General features: G+C 43.8%; 1 protein-coding gene and 1 long non-coding RNA gene across 5 annotated transcripts in view; one reads left to right on the top strand and one right to left on the bottom strand.

The window, feature by feature from the left end:
- NPAS2 (neuronal PAS domain protein 2) overlaps positions 1-23,145 on the top strand; it is a 94,250-nt gene that overhangs the window by 15,853 nt on the left and 55,252 nt on the right. Inside the window, exon 2 of one of the 4 annotated variants that reach the window (XM_083735508.1) lies at positions 525-594. The exons of the other annotated variants lie outside the window; for them this stretch is intronic. Coding sequence (XP_083591634.1) covers positions 548-594 — 47 coding nt within the window. The 5' untranslated portion in view covers positions 525-547. The remainder of the gene's footprint in view (positions 1-524; positions 595-23,145) is intronic. 4 annotated transcript variants of the gene reach the window in all.
- LOC310843132 overlaps positions 1-23,145 on the bottom strand; it is a 32,527-nt gene that overhangs the window by 7,678 nt on the left and 1,704 nt on the right. The gene's annotated exons all lie outside the window — the stretch shown is intronic.

Genomic DNA, 23,145 nt, shown 5'->3' with positions numbered 1-23,145 from the left:
CATTTTTGTTAGATGCTAGGGAAATTTCCAGTTTCTTATTAATTTTGGATTGGATTGATTGTGTTGCTGTCCCACCTTTTCCTCCAAGGAACTCAAGGTGATGTACATTTGACTCCCACAACAACCCTGCGAGGTGGGTTAGGCTGAGGGACACCCAGCTTCAAGGCTGAGTAGAGATTTGAACCCTAGTCCAGCACCCCAACCATGATTACATCACACTGGCTCTCAAATGAAGAACTGTTTCATTTATTTGATGCATTTATATCCTTCCTTTCTTTAACAGACTTCAGGGCAACATAGGGGTCCAGGAAGTCTCCCATCTGGGCACTGACCAGCTTAGCTCCCTCTCTCTCATTTTAACCCTTCCCTTCTCCCCCTTTATTGCAGTTCATCCACCTTATTACATTTTGCTCTTGAGCTCCTCTTCCCATGAAGATCTTCTATGCGGTGATTATGAATAAGAATAGGGATACTCCTCACCCAGTTCTCCTTTCTTACATTTTGACCTCTTCCTTCCATTCCAGAGACAAGGAAAGAAGAGGAACAAATGTATTGGGAAGAGAGAATGGTGATTTTCCTGATTCCTTTGAAACAGTAAGTTTTAATCCCCACCCCTTGAACGTTTCTAAGGAGAAATAATCACCTCAGAAGACATTTGAAGTATACACAACATGCTTCCATTATTTCATGTGCAAGGGTTGTTGTTTTAAAACATGTGAAGGTCCTCACTAGATGCTTGCAAGAAAACATGTTTCCTCATTACATTTAAATGTGTTGCTATTTAAGGGGGAGGGAGAATTAATGAGCAACACAGGAATAAGTGACAAAATCCTGCATAGAAATGGAGCTTTCCTGAGTCTCCAGAATGCATGCCTGCACCTTTCATGGATGCCTAATCTCCTAATTACAGAAAACCACCCTAGTATTTCATGTGCATACAATAGTTATGACTCACATATCCAAGAATAAAAGTAACACCCATGCCTGTTGTTCAAAAGACATCATGATTATTAATAAACCATCCTTTCTATGGCAACTGTAACTGTACCTCATCATTTGAAAAAGAGGGCTCATTAAAAGTCATATAGAGCTAGAGCAGGAGGAGTAGTCAATGTGGTGCCCTCCTCCAGATATTGCCGGACTCCAGCTCCCATAAGTCCTAGATAGCATAGTCAATGATCAGGGATGATGGGAGCTGTAGGACCAGCTACATTGGCAAAGAAAAAGCGTTTTATATGCTTTGTATATGCATTATAACACTGTGGCACCAGGTGGCGCTGTGGAGTTCTGTTTTTGCCAACCCGATTTCTCATGCAATGTTTACAATGCATTTAACTGAAATGCTTCTTTGAGGTGTCTAGATCCAGCTTCATAGACTACCCTTCACCCCAGGGTCCCAGCATGCTAATACATAAAATTAGAACCAAAACTGAACAAGAATATTAAAGCAAGCCAATATCCATTCCATGTAGAAGTTTCTTAGATTAGAACCCATCTGCTTTATTTATGTGACTGGCTTGGCGGGAAGTTGTGATCTTAAACCCATACCCTCTGAATTGTGACTAAACTGAGGCATTCTCAGTGCTTTCTGAAAATTCATTTATTTTCTGAGGTCTCTGCTGGCTGTTTTTACCAGTTGGCTTGTTTTTAACTGTTGATCTAGCAGCTGCAGTTTTATCCTGAATTATAAGGTTGTTGTGCACCGTCTTGTTGATGTGCTTGAAAGGCAGCACAGAACTATTTTTAATTAGCCTGCAAATTTTGCAGCAAAGCCCAAGCTAGAATTTTCTCAGCTCGGTTCCCTTTCTATAGAACTAGCTTTCCTTGCAGCTGGCTTGGAAACGCTTTAATCTGTGCAGAGTTAAAATTGTCAAAGATGACTACGTGCATCACACAGTACAACAAAGTAAGGCAGCGCTGCAAGGGAACTTGCCTCTAGGCTGTGTCTCCAGAAGGCACGGAGACAATAGGGTGGAAATAAATTCCCTGAACCGAGTACAGTATTAAAAGAGATGCATTTACACTGGGGACACCTTTCAAACTGAGAGCCACAGAGAAATTTCCAAGCACATAGATGAGACTCTGCAAAGCCAGTTCTAAGTATTTAGACATCTGGAAAAAGAGCAGGAATCAATGCCCCTGCTAATGTCTGGGCCTGCCATTTAGTGCTACCTGTACCATGTATTAAGGCACTCTTCTTCCAAAGCAAAGGAAGCAATCTGCAGCGTGCACATTCACGTCAGAGGATATAAGCATTAAAAACAAGATTAATCTTCTTTTCAGGATCAAGCAGAGGAGAATGCTAGTGATATTTCTTCTTTATGACAAATATATCTTCCGTAATAGCCCAGGGAATACTTCTAAGCTGCTGGCAAAATAAATTGCTTCTCATCTAAAGTTTCCTTTCATTTAATATATCTCAGTGTGAAAATCCCTTTGATTCCAATTGGCATCACTTGGGGTGAGCTGTAGAGAGAATGGAGCCCTTTCAGAATTAATAAGAGCAGGGCTTTTGACTTCTGTTAGCAAACAGGAGTAGATTATTTTGTTCAGGATCTTGTGTTGGTGAGCTGCTGCCAGTCAGAGCAGTAAAGGTAAAGGGTAAAGGGACCCCTGACCATTAGGTCCAGTTGCAGACGACTTTGGGGTTGAGGCGCTCATCTCGCTTTATTGGCCAAGGGAGCCGGCGTACAGCTTCCGGGTCATGTGGCCAGCATGACTAAGCCGCCTCTGGCGAACCAGAGTAGCACACAGAAATGCCGTTTACCTTCCCGCCGGAGCAGTACCTATTTATCTACTTGCACTTTGTGCTTTCAAACTGCTAGGTTGGCAGGAGCAGGGACCGAGCAACGGGAGCTCACCATGTTGCGGAGATTCGAACTGCCAACCTTCTGATTGGCAAGCCCTGGACTCTGTGATTTAACCCACAGCGCCACCTGCGTCCCAGAGCGGTAGACAACATGTATGTATTTGTTTAGAAAGCTTTATGGGCTGCTGAATCAGAAAACTGGCTAATAGAACTATCAATATGACACAGATAAAATCAGCAGAACTGTAAAAAAAACCCAAGTATACATAAAATGATTATCAATAAACCTCAGTAAAACTTTTTGAAACAATCGCGGATAACAAAATTACCGGTACATGTCTGGGTTGGGTTCGTGAAATAAAAATGGTATCTAAAACATTATAGGCTCCGTCCTCCTTTTCCTGGGTTCCCAGTCCTCATGGCAGCTAGAACATGCAAGGCATCCCATTCTTACCCAACAGGTAACCCTCAGAAGGAAGGGTTCCACTCAGAAGGAAGGGTTCCACATTTCCACTTGTCCCACCACTTTCTCCTGGGGAAACCTGCTCTTTATTGCTGAAACGATCCACTGGGTTTTCTGCAGATTTGACATTTGCTCTGATTCAGTAGTGCAGCATTGGAGTCCACGGCATCCTGTATCCCAGCTCTGTGCCTTGCTAAGAGGGTTCTGCCTGGAGTTCTGGCTCTACTCTTCTGCTTCCCAAAGATCCTTACCGGAAAAACCCAAGCCTTGTAGGGCAGGAAAACAGCCTGCCCCCTCCACTGTTTTCCTGTGGATTTCCTGCTGAAATCCTAAACCTCCCCCGCCACCATCAATGGTAACCATGGGAACTCCCTGCTTGGTCCACTGGAAGAGAATCTCTTGCCCTGATGATGTTTTTTATTGATAGGTTAATGACTTGCTTCCAGCAACTTTTGCCATTATTTGCAACTTCTGGCCTGGCATCTTCCCTTCTTCAATACTCCAAATATTATCTAAATTCTACAGTTTATTCATTTCTAACATTCACTAACTCTAGCAGTTATACGTGCCCTTGCACCCCCAAGCTCAATTATCCCAGATCTGTAACATTATATTCATAATATTCATGGACATCTCCTTATTCAGCATATCCTATTTACTGTAAGTCACGAAGAGGGAGACAATTAGCTCAGTTCCATGCACTACTGGACCACGAGAAGCTAATTTCTATAATCTGTGCATACCATGGACATGCTTTGCGTAAAATTTGCAAGGAAGCAGGCTGCGGAAAACAGTAGTCTGTGGATTCCTTCTGTTTTAATGCAGAATTTGCTTTTATATGAAAAGAAGTCGGCATGTGTTACAATAAATAAAATAGAGTCGAATACAAGTATTTGTGGGTTAAAATAAGCAATGCTGTGGGACTGTGGCATCTGCTCAGTTATATTCTGTGAATTTGCAGTCCCCTTAAACAAGGAAGATCCCTTCTGAAGCTACAGTGCACATGAACAAATTATATGAATTAAGACTGTGCTCCTAAACACTTCCTGTAGGGGGTAAGCTGAACTGGACGCAAAGCTGCATTGAACTCATTAATGTACATGCACAGGAATGTGCTCCCAAATGCTTTTGTTCTCAAGTTAATTTAAACCAAGGCTGATTGCTACATGTGCGGAGCAAATAACAGTATTATTTTAGTCCACCCCACTAAAAGAGCATAAGAAATACTTTGGGGCAGTCTGCTGAGTATGTATAGCATTGCATCTGACAAGTGGGTTAATTGAAATGAAGGCAAATGTGACCCTCCTCTACAATTGGTCCTTCGGGCATCAAGTTTAATGTTACTATTACTGTGTTCAGAAACGTTCTGTGGGAAAGCATAGTGACGAGCTAAACTTAGTTCTTCACTGCAGAAACACAGAATGATGTGGATTAAACATGACTCAAACTCGCCGCGAGAAATCTCCGCTCGGAAATTCTTGTAGCTCTTGCAAATATTTCTGAAGGATTATAACAACATAAACTTTCCGGCATAGAGAAACGTGAAAGTACCACAACACAACACTTCAATGTGCACAATCAAATCACATGCATTAGGGTCAACCTGCCACTAGTGTTGCCGCAGGGCAGAATCTTGCAGACCATATTTTATGTTGCAGAGTGAATTCTGCAGACGCTTTACGGTGCAGATTCTAGAGCTGATTGTCAGCGGTTGCAAAGCACAGCTACGTCTCTACCAGTCAGTCCCATGCTTGATGCGCAACATCGGGTGTGGGCAGGTGAGCGTGGCTTGGTTTGGCCGAAGTTGCCTTATGGACTTAATGGAGAGATCTGGTACAGAACCAAGGTAGGGATTGCTATGTTCTGCCTTCACTGCCAGAGGCAGCATGCCTCTCAGTGCCAGTTGCAAGTGGACAGGTGCACTTATGTCCTGTTCGAAGGTTTCCTAGAAGCGTTCAGTTGGCTACTGTCAGAAGAGGATGCTGAATTAGATAGGCCATTGTACTCATGCAGCAGGGCTCTTATTTCTTAGGAAAACTTGAAGCATCTGATCTTTTCAAATTCTGCGCTGATCCACGCCTCCCAGACTGTGTGTATTTTATATAGAGCAACCATGTCACAGAAAGCAAGAAAAAAAGGAAATCTGGCGATCAGACCTGATCAGAGTCCCGTAGTTTAGTTGTTGCTACTACTCTCCTTTGCCTCTGCAATATCCTCTAGATTACATGCTCAGCAGGCATGAGTCACTGCCTGTAACACTCAAGCTAAAAACTAGCTGCAATAATGATTTAATCCAGTCATAAAAGACAGTAAATGCTCTGTGCCCTAGCAAAGAACTACTGAATGCCTTAAAAGAAATGCCTTTTCTCTCCCCCCCCCCCACCTTATTCTTTGCAGTTCTACATCACAGCAGTTGTACCAAGTGAGCTAAGCTGATACAATCTCTTGGAATTAAATCAGCAGGTCAGAGTATGTTCTCTTCATTTTCACGGATAGAAACACATTTGAGTTCTGCTATGGATGGAAAAGCTGTAGTCCGGTACTTCCTTCTTTCTGGAATTCATAATAGGTACAGTACTCACATGAGTACTGTGTAAAATGCACTTAAAAAGGTAAAGGTACCCTTGACTGTTAGGTCCAGTTGCGGACGATTCTGCGGTTGCGGCGCTCATCTCGCTTTACTGGCCGAGGGAGCCGGCATACAGCTTCTGGGTCATGTGGCCAGCATGACTAAGCCACTTCTGGTGAACCAGAGCAGCGCACGGAAATGCTGTTTACCTTCCCGCTGGAGCAGTACCTATTTATCTACTTGCACTTTGATGTGCTTTCGAACTGCTAGGTGGGCAGGAACTGGGACTGAACAATGGGAGCTCACCCTGTCGTGGGGATTTGAACCACCGGCCTTCCAATTTGCAAGCCCTAGGCTCAGTGGTTTAGACCACAGCACCACCCGCGTAATGTAATGTAATATAATGTAATGCACTTACATTAGTTTTAAAAACATACACTCCACATTTATTTATTTATTTATTTATTTATTTATTTATTTATTTATTTATTTATTTTTAAAAAGATCTCAAGGAATCTTGCAAGAGTAAAATGCTCAAATAACCTCTTTGAGGTTTCAGTGATTAAACGAGCAGTATATAAATCCTGTTAAATAAAATAAAATGTATCTCACAACGTTTTGAGGCATTTTACAACAATAAAACAGCCAAATTAGCTGCTTAGGGGTTATTGTTGTTTTTGATTAAGCAGTTTACAAAGCCTGTTAAATAAATACAACAAAAAACAAAACAAAACATAAACCAGTAACAAAAAGCATAACTTACTAAGATATAAAACATAAACATAAAACAGCATCATGAAAAACAGCAGTTAACGTGTGCAGAAATAAATAATAGATTATTTTTTTTTTAAAAAAAAAACCCAGTCATTCAGAAAGTGATGATCTAACTATTACTATGATTCTCACCTCCTGGATGCTGTTCTGCTGAGCTATAGCTCTTACCCTAATAAATAACTGCATGCTTTGATTATACTAGCTGCCTATTCTTGTCATACTAGAAATGCTGTTGATGATTCCTGGATCAGCCAGCTTGTTGATACCAAGAGAGTGGGCACATTTTCAATTTTTATTTTAAGGTCGATGCATATTTAATACAAACGTATATGCTGCACCTGCGTATGATACAAGTTGTGGTTGTTTCCATAGAAACCATACAACTAAGTCATACTGGGGAGAAAGTATTATAGACCCTATAATATAGCCGTTGGAGGAAGCCAAAGCACTATTCTCATTAAAGGCCTTTCTGTACAATTTTTTCTCTTGCCCAATAAATACTTTGGTCAAATTACTGGGAAAGCAACTCTCAATAAACAGCCAGTGTGTCTGACAACGCTATATGCAACATGTTCTCCCAAAAGATTATTGGCTTTAAGAAAAATAAATTTGATCTGGGCTTTCTTGGTCTATTCAAGTGCACATGTCATCAAAACACTAGGCCTATTTTGAACAATGTGACCCTTTCTTGGATAAATAAAATCTGAGCCTAGTGGCTTGGTATTTCTCCATCCTCCACCAGTCGCGGACTGTGGGCCGGGGGGGAGGGGTGGCGTTATTAATCCGGGAAGATTGTTCTTTCAGGGCTCTACCATCGCCATCGATCCCCGGCATTGAATGTGTTGGCCTAGTGTGGGGCTCCGAGGTGAGCTTGGCTGTCTGGCTGGTGTACCGGCCACCTAGCGCACCAGCAGCCACCCTGTCGGGCCTGCTGGAGGCGGTGGCCGGCTGGGCCTTGGAGTTCCCTAACCTATTGGTATTGGGGGACTTCAACGTCCATGCTGATACCACTCCCTCCTCACAGGCTCTGGACCTGGTATCTTCCATGGCGACACTAGGGCTCTCCCAGTTTGTTTCGGGCCCCACACATCAAGCAGGCCACACGCTGGATTTGATCTTTGGCATCGGTATAGATGTGATCATGTTTCCTTCGATGAAGGTGCCATGGTCTGATCACTATGCTCTGAAAGCCAGGATTGACGTTCCACCCCCACCCTGCTTGGGTGGCGAGCCAATTTGGGCTCGCCCGCAGAGGCTGATGGACCCTGATAGATTCCATCAAGCCTTGCGGGACCTTTCTCCTCCTGGCGACTCATTGACTGAGCTTGTTGAGGCCTGAAATACCCAGCTCCTGGCAGCCATCAATGAGATCGCACCTAAGCGCCCTCTGCGACCCCGCAGAAACCGGGCTCCCTGGTTTACCGAGGAGCTTCGGAAAATGAAGCGGGACCTCAGACGGCTAGAGCGAGTATGGCGGGTTGCCCGTGACGGAGCTTCAAGAACATCTTATAGGGTTTTTATGAAAACCTACGAGATGGCTGTGAAGGCCGCTAAGAAGTCCTACTTCTCGGCCTCCATTGCATCCGCTAGCTCTCGCCCGGCGCAATTATTTAGTATAATTCGGTCTTTGACGTCCCTCGAAGGACAGCCAAATTTAAATAACAATTTGACACACAGCTGTGAGGCATTTGCGAGCTTTTTTGCGGAGAAGGTCTTGTTGCTCCGCCATGACCTCCCTGCCAATTTGGATACAATAAAGGAACTGGAGGCCCCTCGACTGTCCTCGGGTTCAGTATTGGACCACTTTGACTGGATATCCCCAGCCGATGTGGACAGACTCCTCCGAGCTGGAAAGCCCACCACCTGTCCTCTCGACCCGTACCCGTCCTGGCTGATTAGAGCGTGTCCAGACGAGGTGCGAGCCCCCCTGGGGGATATCATCAATCTGTCCCTTGGCACCGGGACATTCCCAGGGGAACTGAAGGAGGCAGTGGTGCGCCCGCTCTTAAAGAAAACATCATTAGATCCCTTAGATCTATCCAATTACCGCCCGGTTTCGAATCTTCCATTCCTGGGTAAGGTGATTGAGAGAGCGGTTGCTGAACAGCTTGGTAGGTTTCTGGATGAAACATCAGCTCTGGATCCATTCCAGTCCGGCTTCCGCGCTGGTCATGGGACCGAGACGGCTCTGGTCGCCCTAACAGATGATCTCCGCAGGCAGCTGGATCGAGGCGGGTCGGGGCTGCTGATTCTTCTAGACCTGTCAGCAGCCTTCGACATGGTCGATCACGAACTCCTGGACCACCGCCTTGCCGACGTGGGGATCCAGGGCACAGTCCTTCAATGGCTGCGCTCGTTTCTCTCTGGTCGGGGACAGAGGGTGGCGCTTGGGGGGGAATTGTCATCCCGCCACTCCTTGGTGTGTGGTGTGCCCCAGGGTGCAATACTCTCCCCGATGCTTTTTAACATCTTTATGCGCCCCCTCGCCCAGCTTGTCCGGAGTTTTGGGCTGGGCTGCCATCAGTATGCTGATGACACCCAACTCTATCTGTTGATGGACGGCCACCCGGACTCGGCCCCAGACACACTGATCAGATGCTTGGAGGCTGTGGCTGGATGGTTATGTGGGAGCCAGTTGAAGTTAAATCCTTTGAAGACAGAGGTCCTCTGGCTGGGACGGGACGACATGGGACTGAGGGGGCAACTCCCATCTCTTGCGGGGGTGCAATTAGTGCCAGCACCGTCCGTTAAGAGTTTCGGTGTAATCTTCGATACCTCCCTCTCCATGGAGGCGCAGATTGCAGCTATAACAAAGGCGGCATTTTTTCATCTCCGCCAAGCTAAGCAGTTGGCTCCTTACCTCTCTCGCCCTGACCTAGCCACTGTGATCCATGCGACGGTCACCTCCAGACTGGATTATTGTAACTCGCTCTACGTGGGGCTGCCCTTGAGACTGACCCAGAAACTCCAGCGGGTGCAAAATGCTGCAGCGAGACTCCTTACGGGGTCTTCGCTTAGAGATCACATTCATCTGGTGCTATACCAGCTGCACTGGCTCCCGGTGGAGTACAGGATCAGGTTTAAGGTGCTGGTTTTAACCTTCAAAGCCCTATACGGCCTAGGGCCCTCGTACCTACGGGACCGCCTCTCCTGGTATGCCCCACAGAGGAACTTACAATCTTCAAATAAAAACACCTTGAAGGTCCCAAGCCACAGAGAGGTTAGGCTGGCCTCAACTAGAGCCAGGGCTTTTTCGGCTGTGGCTCCAACCTGGTGGAACGCTCTGTCACAAGAGACAAGGGCCCTGCAGGACTTGACATCTTTCTGCAGGGCCTGCAAGACAGAGCTGTTCCACCTGGCCTTTGGTCAGGGCACAGCCTGACTCCCTCCTTTGGCAAACTTTACAAAACTTTAGTTTATGGTTGCCATCAATTTTGATTTTAATTCATTTTTATAATGTTTTATAATGTTGTACTGTTTTAGTGTTGTTAGCCGCCCTGAGCCCGGCTTCGGCTGGGGAGGGCGGGATATAAATAACATTTATTATTATTATTATTATTATTATTGGTATTCATGTAATCATGGTGCCTTTGCCAGCAAGTTTTTTTTAGATGGAGTATGTTATAACAACTGAATGGGTTCTGCATTATGATAAAGTAGGTCAAGCAGCAGTGGAGTTGGTTTTTTACCATGCTAAGGTTAACAAGTCGCATGTAACATTTGCCTCGGGAGGACAATAGCATGGCCTTGGTGTTCATGATACCACAGCGGGATATCAATAGCTTCGGGTTCCAGTTAAATGGCATCATGGTGTGCTCTTTCAGGCAAAAAAATTATATCTACAATTGTTTGACGATGATCTCCCTAGCGTGCGCGATGGAACCTGACAGTTTAAGGAGTCCCACGCATATATTGATGGAAGCCTTTGCAACCTTGTCCCACCCACCGATCATTTTTTTTAGCATAAAGCAAAGAGCAAGTAGAGGTAACAGCAGCAACTGAAACTAATAGCTTTGATGGCTTCTCATCCTCTGAACAGAACCATATCTACCTTTACACTTCAGCTCTTTAAAAAAGCAATTACCCCAATAGATCCCAAAAGTCAATGATAGAGAATTCTGAAAATTTCAGACCCCATTTTAAGAGGAATGGGCACTATACCACAAGTACAATAAAAACAATACTTAATCAAAGGCAAATGGTCATTAGCATGTTCCATTGAGTAGTGTCACTTTTTGCTATTATTTCAGTAAACTTTGCTATACAAATTAAAAAGCAAGAAGTATAAATTTTTCAATAAGAACACCTGATTTCCAGGTATTGGGTTTTCTATATTGAAAAGGGAGGGCAGGGGTCAAGACTGTACCTTTTCAACTCTGTGATTTTAATTCCCCTTGCTCCCACCCATTACAAAATTCACCATCCTGCTTCCAGGAATATGAAGTCCATTTGCAGTTCTAGCTATATGTTCTCCAAGTCTTTGACTATTTATTCCTCATCCCAGATCAACAGCTCAGTTATAAAGAACCATATGTAGCACTTTAAGACTACAACTGTCAGAAGTACTTCCTGATGTTAAGTCAGAATTTCCTTTCTTGTAACTTTAAGTCATTGGTTTGAGCCCTATCCTCCAGAAAAGGAGAAAACAAACTCGCTGTATCCTCCATGTGGCAGCCTTTTAGATATTTGAAGATGGCTATCATATCTCCTCTCAGTCTCCTCTTTTCCGGGCTAAACATACTCAGTTCCCTCAACTGTTCCAGGCTTTGTTTCCAGACCCTTGATCATCTTGGTTGCCTTGCTCTGCACACATTCCAGTTTGTCAGCATCCTTCTTAAATTGTGGCGCCCAGAACTGGACACGGTACTCCAGGTGTGGTCTGACTAGCAGAATAGAGTGGTACTAGTGCTTCCCTTGACCTGAACATTAGACTTCTGTTGATGCAGTCTAAAATAGCATTAGCCTTCTTTTTTGCTGCTGCATCACACTGTTAAGCTAGTGGTCCACTAAGACCTCTAGATCCTTTCCACATATACTGCTAGTAAGCCAGGTGGCCCCCATTTTGTATTTGTGCATCTGGTTCTTCCTGCCTAAGTGCAGAACATTTGTCTCTATTGAAATTCATATTGTTTGTTTGGGCCCAGTTCTCCAATCTGACTTTGTGGCACCTCATGCCTTCACTTTTTTTCAAGATGACGAGGAACCAATAATGAACACTCCTTGGGTTCCATCAGGCAATCAGCTACAAATTCACCTAATAGTTACCTTGTCCAGCCCATATTTTACTAGCTTCCTCACAGTAATACATTGGGGGACTTTATCAAAAGATTTACTGAAATCAAGATAAACTGTGTCTGCAGCATTCCCCTGATCCACCAAACTTGTAACTATTAAAAAAGAAGAAATAAGATTCTTCTCACATGGCTTGTTTTTGAGAAACCCATGTAATCACAGCATCCTTTTCTAAGTACTCAGGGACCGACTATTTAATTACCTGTTCTAGGACCTTTCCTGGTGTTGATGTCAAGCTCACCAGTTGGTAGTTACCTGGGTCTTCCCCCCCTTTTTTTTAAAGATGGGGACAATTTCCTGCCTCCTGTCTGCAGGGACCTGACCTGTTGTCTACAAATTCTCAAAGGTTATAGATAGAGGCTCTGCAATTACATCCGCAAGCTCCTCTAGTATCCTTGGGTGCAGCTCATCAGGCCCTGGAGATCTGAATTCATTTAAAGTAGCCAAGTGTTCCCTTGTTTCTAGTACATACTGTCATTTACTAATTATATACTACTCTGGGCAGGGAACTGAGTCATTGATCTGATTATGAATGAGGCAGTCGATCTGGTCTGTATCACTGAGACCTGGGTGGGTGAACAGGGTGGAGTTGGTCTTATCCAGCTGTGCCCACTTGTGTACTCAGTGCAGCATCAGAGCAGACTTGAGGATTGATGAGGCGGAGTTGCAGTGGTCTGTGGAGATTCCCTCCCTCCCTCCCTCCCTCCCTCCCTCCCTCCCTCCCTCTCCAGGCTCTCTGTCCAGTTGTGGGGGTATCTCGAGTGTATGTTTGGCACTGGGCAGTTGGGACAGATTAGATTTTCTCCTGGTTGCTCTCCAGCAGTCTCCCTGCCTGAGCTAATAGAGCTGGTCTCAGAGGTGGTGTTGAGGACTTCCAGGCTGCTGGTTTTGGGAGAGTTCAACATCCATGCCAAGGCAACTGGCAGGAATTCATGGCTGCCATGATGGCTGTGGGGCTCTCCCAACATGTCACTGCTCCAAAGCATGTGTCAGGCCACACCAGGAACCCCCAATCTGCAGCCCTCCAGATGTTTTGACCTACAACTCCCATGAACCCTAGCTAACAGGACCAGTGGTCAGGGATGATGGGAACTGTAGTCCAAAACATCTGGAGGGCTGAAGGTTGGGGGTGCCTGGGCCACACTCTGGACCTTGTTGTCTCAAGGTGAAATGTACTAACAACAGAGAAAGTATTCTTTGAATCAGTTCAGACTGAATGCTCATTTAGTAGCCAATATCCCTGCAAACAAATTTGGATAAATGCTCAATGTACAGGATGTGCTCCAAAATATTAAAGTGCAATCCTGATTCCACTGAGGCTATTATTTATTATTATTATTATTTAAATTTGGTAGTCACTTTATCTTCCCCAAAGTTACCCAAAGCAGCTTCTAAACAAACAAAAACGTAGATAAATTAAAACCAATGGGGGTAGTGTTTACATTTGAAACATTTCACCTACTAATAGCTAATGTTAGCTGTGGATATAAGCTTTTTTTACGCATCTCATCAGATTGGATGCATTTGATTTCTTCACTGCTGCAACTTGGCTGCAATACTGGCATCATGTCATGTCAGCTGCATCCTTTATTTCAAGTACTTAAGAACTGCTTTCCTAGTGTCTAGCAGCTGGCATTAGTCAGAGTGACGAGGGGTTAAACCGTCTCCCAAATAATTTTGGGTGCAATCAAATCATTCCTGGATTTTACAAACTTAATTCTTTCTGTACTGGCCTTTTAAAGACTATACAGATTAAGACTATTTCAGCCTTTCCAGCTGTTCCCCTGAGCCTGGAGTTAGTTATTTATATAAATATATCAAGTAAAGCACTAAATAGATCCAGGGCAACACTTTGTTTTAAAAGAGCACAGGATGTAGGCATCATGTGCACACATTTATCTTATTTCCAAAATCAAAACTGGTCTGAACAAAAGACTGGTAGAAGGCAGAGTTGGCCTAGAGTCAGAATTTGAACAGTTTCATACATCCTGTCTTCATTTTCATCATAGATTAAATCCAAACAGATTCCAAAAACAACAGTGAATTTGTACATCATACTAATTATATAGAAACACTATTGCAAGCATTTGCTACTAATTTCTGAAACATCTCAGAGCAGGGTGCCATCTTGGGAGAGCAAACAAGACACATTGTGACTCATAAGACTGATCCCTTGGCTCCATTGCAAATGGCTATTTAACTCTGGATCTGGATGCAGTTACTATTGTGCATCTATATTATATCACTAATCATGTGGCTGGCTTTGTTACGGTGTCCTTTCTTGCTTGGGTATCTCTGGATTGAAACCTGGAAGTAATGCAAATATATATTATAACAGCCTTAGGTAATAACATTTGTGGCAGTGGCACTGAAGTTTCTGTTAACGATTGGCTGACATAAGAAAGGAGTAGCAGAAGAATTTAGGACTGCTCTGGGCTTAAGGGCCTCTGGCTGCCATTGACCAAATTCCTCTTATCCAAGAGAGCACAAGACTTGAAAAGTAGGAGAAGCAAAGGCCCAGTAAAATAGGGGCTTGGGGAAGTTACAGGTCAAAGAAGGGGAGGAATTTTTGGAAACTGGATTTGAGGTTTGGGAGAGGGAACCGACCAGAGGAATGAGGGGAAGGGGAGAAATGGCCAGAAGTCAAATCCAAGAAGAAAAAGAAAATGGACTAAGGAAAGAGCCCAGAGAGAATTACAGAGATAAGAAATAATGATTGTATTCAAAGAACTAGCTAAATATTTGGCTGTAGGGCTAAAGTATGAAGAAATACAATCCTGGTGTGAGTGAGGAAAAGAACACTGGGCTGTTGTTTTTGTGTGTGGGTCTGTGGGGATAATTAATTGAAGAGGATCTGGAGAGGAATGAATGTTGTGGGAGATCTGAGGAGGGAAGTAATTGGGAGGAATCTGGGGCAACCAGAACCCAATGAAAACTCAATGCAAGACATAAATTTAAAAAAAAAAACCTAAATCATAAACTGAAAAAAGTGTGCCTAAATGCTGAAGAAACCCCATCAGTTTGTTTTTTTTAACAAAGTCAGAAAAATAAATTGTACGGAATAGAAACAAAGACATTGCGATGAGGAGGAATAGAAAGTAAGTGGTATGGTTTTCCAGATTGTTGTTGAACTTAATAGGGCCTTTTCAGGTTGTCATTGTTGTTCTAAGGGCAGCTGCAAATAGGTAATAAACAAATGAAACCATGCATGCCTGTATGGCAATCAACACAGGCAAATTAGCAAAGGCTTTTCTGAGATCCTCTTGGAAAAAACTCCTGTGATGTGCCCCTCATAATGTTAGAATGTGTGACTTTGCTTTTCACGGTCCTATGAGTGCTAAGTCCAATACACTTTCACACGCTCCTTGTTGGTGGGCGACAATGGATATGTTCTGCTTAATTCCATTTCACACATTACACAATGATGATGATGGTGGTGATGATGATGATAAGGCAAACCTGTGTTGCCACTGAGAATATACTCAACAAGGAGCTGGCACACTTGATAGAGGAGCTCATACACAGCTCAGCTCCTTGTGCATTCACTGAGTGCGTGAGAGAAGAGTATAGTCATGCGCGCTGGCCATATCTCTGATTCTGATGTGCCACTGGCCATGCCCCCGGTACCACCCTACATTAGAAAGAAAGGTTCGCTGTGCAGCCCTTCATACTTCTGGAAACCAAACCATAATTTATTGCAAAAAAACAAACCCCGATTGCCCTGCACACATAGCATCTTTTTCTTCTTAATGCTCAATGTGTAGCTGCTGAGGGTGGGGCTGGGCAGCCTGGCCTGTGACTTCAATCCCATAGTGCTCCCATGGCTATGAAAAGGCAAATGGTGAGAGCCCATTGTATATATATCCCTCAGGCCTCTCTGATTACACCTGTATTATAGATGTTTCCAGTTCCATGTTGGCTGCATGTTACCTGAAACATTTTCAGTGTAGACCTGTGACATTTACCATATAACTAAAAACGTGGTATGTGGCCGTCAGACTAAGATCTGTGTGTCTTGTGCAGCTATGTAGCAGAAACTTAGTGTTTGTTTTTACTGTGTGTGTGTGTGCGCGCGCACGTGTGTGTGTGCATTGCAGTCAGATTGATTGTAAATAGCATACTTACATAAAATATTTGTTTTTTCAAATGTGAAGGGTGGATCCACCAAAATGTCACATGGCCCTTAGTGACAGAACATCTGTTTTGCAAGGTTTGGTTCAATCCCCAGCAGGGTAGGGCTGGGAATGTCCCCAGCCAGAAAATCTGGAGAGCTGCTGCCAGTTAGTGTAATAAATAATAATAATAATAATAATAATAATAATAATAATAATTTCATAAAATTTATACACGACTTGGTGGGGGGGCTTCAAAAAACCCTACAGAGTTATATGGATCAATGGTGTGACTCAGTGTAAGACAGGTCCCTATGCTTCCATTTTGGGATGTGGGTAGTGCTATGGTCTGAACCAGAGCCTCTTGGGCTTGCTGATTGGAACGTCGGCAGTTCGAATCCTCGCAACGGGGTGAGTTCCCGTCACTATCCCAGCTCCTGCCAACCTAGCAGTTTGAAAGCATGCCAGTGCACGTAGATAAATAGGTACCGTTGCAGCAGGAAGGTAAACAGCATTTCTGTGCACTCTGGCACTCGTCACGGTCCTCCCTGCGCCAGTAGCGGTTTAGCGGGCCACATGGCCCAGAAAACTGTCTGTGGACAAACGCCAGCTCCCTCAACCTGAAGCGAGATGAGCGCCGCAACCCCATAGTCGCCTTTGACTGGACTTAACCGTCCAGGGGTCCTTTACCTTTTGCCTGTGCTTCCATTTCCTTAGATTCCAGTACTGTGCTATTCCTGACATCACAAGGAGGAACAAACTTGTTCTAATATTGTTTACAGCCAATCACATCAGCAGATGTTAATGGCAACACCTTTCCTGAAAGCTTCCTGCATTTTTGGGGTGGCGGCAAGGAAATGAAAGGCCTCTGCGCTCCATCCTGTGCCTCGTAACTCACCCGTGGCAATACATTAGACCTTCGGTAAAGTGCAGCTTGTCACATCTTGTTGTCTCATTGCTTGTTATAAATAAACATGTTCCTAATAACAGTGATCTGTCTCCTTCACGACCTGACTCACTGGAGTTGTTTGGGATTAGGAACAAGCATTTCAAAGGAAGGAATTTCGGTGGCAGCAGAAATGAAACCTGAAAAGGGCACCGTGAGGGTAGGGTTAGGGCAAGCTACATCAATCTCTGTTAGCTGCAATGCCCACATTTTTAATGGACTTCTTTCACTACATATTCAGTTGTATTTGACAGAAAAGGAGGTGACTAATCGTTCTGCCTCTCTCTCTGTATTGTAGAGTGTGCAATTACAAATTAATTTGACACTGACTCACACTTTGGCATCAAAAAACGTTTACTGATGTTTTCAGAGGGGAGAGGGCTGGGAAGGTGCCAAAATGCCAAGAAATCACCACGATCGAAGAACTTTTGTGAAGACGGAGTGTGGCACCCACGCCAGCCTTACATTTCCCCAGTCTGCTGCTCAAATGAGCAGGGGAATTGCCGAAAACACCATGAAACCACTGAATTGCAATAGACCAAGAAGTTCAGTGCTACCACTTGTGGAATGAACGGACACCATGAATTTACCACACTATACTTACTCAATGGCTTATCATGTTAGGATGTCTGCAATACCAGCACAAGTGTTTGTTGTGAACGACAGCCGTTAATTACATAAACACCATGGCTGTAGTTTTCTGCATCTCATCACCCTCTGACCTCTTTGTCAGTTTACTTGAAGGATTGCCTCACATCATATGTGCCGTCTGGACTACTTAAATCTGTACAACCGGCATTTTTAGAAGTGCCACGTTTGAACTTTGCAAGAAATTTATCCTTTGGTGTGGCAACACTTACACTGCCCATTGATATCAGGCAGGCTCCTGTCTATGTGGCCACAAACTCTCCTCAGCCACATCCCTCACTGGCCCTTCTTCACACCCTCCTTGATCATATTTGCCTTGGAGAAAAGTCTCCTAAAGCTCTGATAATACCTCTTGCTTGTCTGGATGGAGGTTGGAGAGCGGTGTTTGTGCAGAAACTAGCCTATTATATAAGGGTCAGATTTACATTTGTTGTCCTGTTCACATTTGCCTCTGGCTCTGTCCATGACTGGTTGCCCAGGAGGAAATGTGACATTAGGTTCCCCATTCCCTTACACACACACACACACACACACACACACACACACACACACACTCACACACACACACACACACTCACACACACCCCTGCCAATTGAGGACAGCACTTCACACATCTGACAAAGTAGGCTGACAAAGTAGCTGAAGCCTAAAGTTATTTACTGAGCTTTCAGAATAGCCAACAAGCACTAGAATAGTTGCTCTATCACTTGTCTTGTCATCAAAGATAATCTTCATAGCCTTAGTACCACATTCTGGCAATGTGCTCTAGAAATATCAACAGCTGAAAGAAACAGGAAAGGAGCTATGGGGAGGTGGAGGGAGAACACCGTTTACCCCATCATTATTCTGAAACAGCTGATGTCATCCAATGCCCCTTCAAAATATATTTGGGGGGGTGCGTTATTGGGTTGCTTTTGTTTTTATTTTGATTATGCATTTTGTGTTTTTATATTGTGATTTTATCCTGTGATCTGCCCTGAGACCTGCGGGTATAGGTTGGTATACAACAACAACAACAACAACAACAACTAATAATAATAATAATAATAATAATAATAATAATAATATTTTAATGCCAAATACCTAATAGAGATGTGCCATGCGTCCAAAACTATTACACTGAAATCTGCCTGCAGATTTATCTTTATATGCTGTGACACAATACAGAAGGCTTCAGCACAGTACAACTCTGACAAGAGGATTATACAAATTCATGTAGGATAGGGTTATCAATGGCTATGTTCTACCCCCAGTGCCAGAAACAGTATGACTCTGTGTGCCAGTTGCCGTGTAAAAGTTGGGGTGTCTAGGCGACGTTTCGACGAGGTCTCACTCGTCATCTTCAGGCTGGTGCTTTCGGCTTCTTGTTACTGGAACAGAGCGGGATCTCAATGTTTGAGTTCCTATAAATACTGTAGAGGGGGTGTGGTGTCTAGCCTCCAATGTTCTGGGCAGAGAGGAAGTTCCCAGGCTAGTGTGCCTTTTCTTCTTTTGTTCCTTAATTACTTGAGAGATACCTTGAGTGATTTCTTGAGTGATATCCTGAGTACCACTTAGGTGGGTCATTAGGTGTGGATTAGTTGCTAAAGTCTTTGTGTCTTGACCTCTTGAACTTTGTGAAGAGTTTTCCTGAGAAGATGGCTGTATTGCACTTAGTTGTGCTTTGGCTTGGCTTCGTGTATAGGGGCGAGCTGTGGTTTTGTGGCTTGTGTCAGCCAGATCTGTGTAGGGATTGCAGGGGGGTGCAGCATCCGGAGGTGCCACCATGGATTGGCTACTGGATGGTGTCAGTAATTCATCTGTGGAGAGGGTCTGGGTTTGGGTCTGGTGTGGTTGATTGGTGTTGGCGTTCTGTGTGCCTCTGGATCTGGTGTCAGTTTTTGTGGGGAGGGCTAATTTCCAGATGTCTGGCAAGCGGGATGTGTCGTCACGCTTGTTCATGTTGTGAGGGTGTTTCTCTATCTCGATGGCTTCCATGATTATTCTCTTGTGGTGATGTTCCGTGTTAAAGAGCAATTTGGAATCTGCAAAATTAATTTCGTGTCCTGTTTCTTTCATGTGTTGGAAAAGAGAGGAAGTTTATATATATATATATATATATATATATATATTAGTGTTACTTATGGGGAGGCTCTAGAAAAGTGGTGGATCATCTGTGCGCCTCCAGAAATTGCTGCCTGCAACTGCCATTATCCCTGACCAGTGGCTGGGACTTATGGTACTTGAAATCCAACGTATGAAGGGCTACAAGTTAGTCACCCATGATGGGTGGCGCTGTGATCTAAACCCATTGAGCTTCTTGGGCTTGCAGATTGTAAGGTTGGCAGTTCTAATCCGCACGGCAGGGTGAGCTTCCAGTTGCTCTGTTCCAGTTTCTGCCCACCTAGCAGTTTGAAAGCATACCAGTGCGAGTAGATAAATAGGTGTGGCAGGAAGGTAAATGGTGTTCCTGTGCGCTCTGGTTTCTGTCACGGTGTTCCGTTGCACCAGAAACGGTTTAGTCAGGCTGGCAACATGACCCAGAAAGCTGTCTATGGACAAACACCGGCTCCCTCAGCCTAAAAAGCAAGATGAGTGCCACATCCCACAGTCACGTTTGACTGAACTTAACCATCCAGGAGTTCTTTACCTTTATCTAGATAAGAGCCTCCCAATGGTAAGTGTTCCATGGCAACTTAAATGCATTGTTACAGCCATGCCATCCCACAGCAAGCACAATTGGTTACTGAGATGGAATGATTATCTTGTTTTTGGATTGTGCTGATTCAGCGATATGTGAGTTGCTACACAAAGTATTCCTTTTATCTATTGGGGGGATAAATCAGTCAAACATATTCTGCCACCTCCTCCCTACCATCCAACTATTGAACAGGGAAGACAAAGTTCCGCTCTTTCAGATTTTATATCTCTGAATTGGGGAGAAAGGAAAATCATAAACCCTAGTATATAATATCTAAAATAGCATAATGGCTTAAAAGACTGAACTTTCAGCAAGAAAGCCCCTAGCACGCATCAATGCCCCCTAGTGCCCTCCATCACTTTCTGAACTCTAAGAAGCTTTTGTATTGCTGTTTCCTTAAAAAGTGGGTTTTTATTTTGGCAACAAAGCTCTTTAATCCACATGAATTGCGTAAACCTATATTTCCAGTATGCGACTGAATCCCTCCCACAAAACACAAGCAGTCTGGGGGCAGCCCAAGTTAAACAAAGGTGTGGCATTTCACAAGTGCAGCTTTATATTGTCAAGTATGTGAAGCCTTATTCTAGAAGGCAGGGACAACAATGCAGAGACTCTTTCATTATGAGTATTTGATCTCCCCAAATGAGACTAGAATTACCAGTTAGGTAGGTTAACTTGTTCTTGATTTGAATGGCAGGGTGCCCTAGGCTGTGTTCAGCATGCAACAAAGAGCGTCTACTGTACCGGCCAACTTTGGAAAAGAAAAAAGATTGGTTTTAATATAGGTTCTTCTCACTGATAATGGAGTGCTTGATCTCTGATTTCAGAAAAGCTAATAATAACACGGCACCTTTTGTGTATTTATATCATGTTGCTAAACGTAAGGTAAAAGATGCGTTATAATGCCATTATTATAACAGAATCCCCTTTTTAGTTTGTAATTGATTTTCTGATTAATTAACTGGGAAACAATGAGCAAGATGATCGTGTTAAAAACACATTATCTCAAGCTTAAAGAGAGAAAATGCTTGCTCCTCTAACATTAAAAAAAACCCAAAAAGACACCTTCTTATTTTTTTAACTGGTAACTCCACTGGCCTTCATAAAGTAGGCTGCCTCAACATAACTCATCTCCCTGGAGGCAAATCTGTGCCTTGTTTTTGACAGCCTCACTAGTGCTTTTTGCGCTTGCAAAACAGACTTAGCAAAGCTGAAAAGGCATTTGAGCTTTTGTTTGTCTCTAGCCCAGCAAATTACCTAGACATCTCAGGTTCTGTCAGATTGGTCTCATTTGTCTACAGTGCTATCCTGGTAGGGAAAACGCTGGTTGTGTAGCTGTTTGCTGTTGTGATGAGCTGTGCTAGCTCAGATCCCAAGTCACTATATCATCTGTGCATCAGTGTTCATACACAGGCCCAGGTTTAGGAATACAGCTTAACTTCCAATTGAGTCCCGGCAGAGCTGGGGTGAGGGGCTTATGCCCCAAGCATATCTCCAGTTCAGTTGGGGTGAACGATTTATGCCAGTGTAGCTTTGACTAAGTCAGGAAAGCCAAAAATCAGACAAATCCAAACTCTTTTATCCTAGTGGGATTGGTTTACTCTGTTATCTGTTGATCTGCCCATTTTTGCCTCTGGATCTGGCTAGTTTTGCCTGTGAATAGTACTCCATGCACTTTTGCGGCCGTACTTGACACAATAGGAATAAATTACATTTTATTTGTTGTGCAACACATGGAAAATTTCATCAGGCACCACATAAAAAGTTTTATTCCACTCCTGTTTAACCTCATGCTTTATACCCTCAGGCATTCATTTTAGTGTGCCAAAGGATAATTTAATCATTGTTTGTAATTTCCAATAAAGAAAAAAAAAAGTTGAGCCACAGCCAAATGAAGAAAGGAGATTTGTGTTTGTGTTTTGTGGGTTTAATCTGATTCTGATTACAGTCAGCATTCTAAAAGCAAGGGTTAAAAAAAAACACTTCACAGTGGTGAACAGCAACTTTTGAACTGGTGAAAGAAATAATTAAACACCATTAACTAAACAATGTGTACAAAACAACCCACCCACTTAGGTTGTAATCCTAAAATGATACAGCTTCTACTGAATTTATTTGTATCATATATTAGTTTCCAAAAGGAGTGTTGGACACAATAATGCAGGTGAGAAATATATCAACTACCCTATTTGCCCCACAAAATAGGTCTGGGAGTGTGGCATCATATAACCTTATGCTTTGAGTAGCACCAAGTCGTTTTCTGCCTTGTCATGGCTCCTACTGGAATAAACAGCAACACCCCATCCATTAACTTCAGTTGAGGCATGTTTCGAAAAGGAGGCTCCATTTCTGAACAAATGGCTTCTTGAATTGTGTCAGTAATCCTATACACACTTACTTGGGAGAAAGTCCCATTGGAATAAGTCCCTGCTGGACATGGACCTGGTCTAGTTTGCCACTATGCCCTTCCCCGTGGAGCCATGTATATGGTGGCAATGGTATTATAGCTGCAGATATGTTAACAACAGGCTGCTGTTCAGAGTAATTGCAAAATGAACATCACATCATTAATGCCACCTGTTTGCATGTCCAGATTTCCTTTCATGTCAGGAGTGCATGCAGGAGCCAGGCCCTGTGACCAGTAAGGCTTTGCAGGACTGGGGCCTTCCTAAGTTTGTTCTGGAGAGGCAAGGCGCGGCTGCACAGGTGAGGCCGCTTGGTAACTCACTGCACCTGGTGGCAAGAGCCGGGAAGGGATATAAGGTCAGCATTTCCCTTCAGCTCTTCGCCACAGAAATACGTTTCCTGCCTTGCTGCGTTTGGCTTCTTGCTTCCTGATCCTGGGACCTTG

This window comes from Podarcis gaigeae (genome assembly GCF_964106915.1).
Source record: "Podarcis gaigeae genome assembly, chromosome: 4".
NCBI classification, from domain to species: domain Eukaryota; kingdom Metazoa; phylum Chordata; class Lepidosauria; order Squamata; family Lacertidae; genus Podarcis; species Podarcis gaigeae.
The sequence above is the reverse complement of the archived record's forward strand: the minus strand, read 5'-3'. Positions and strand labels throughout refer to the sequence as shown.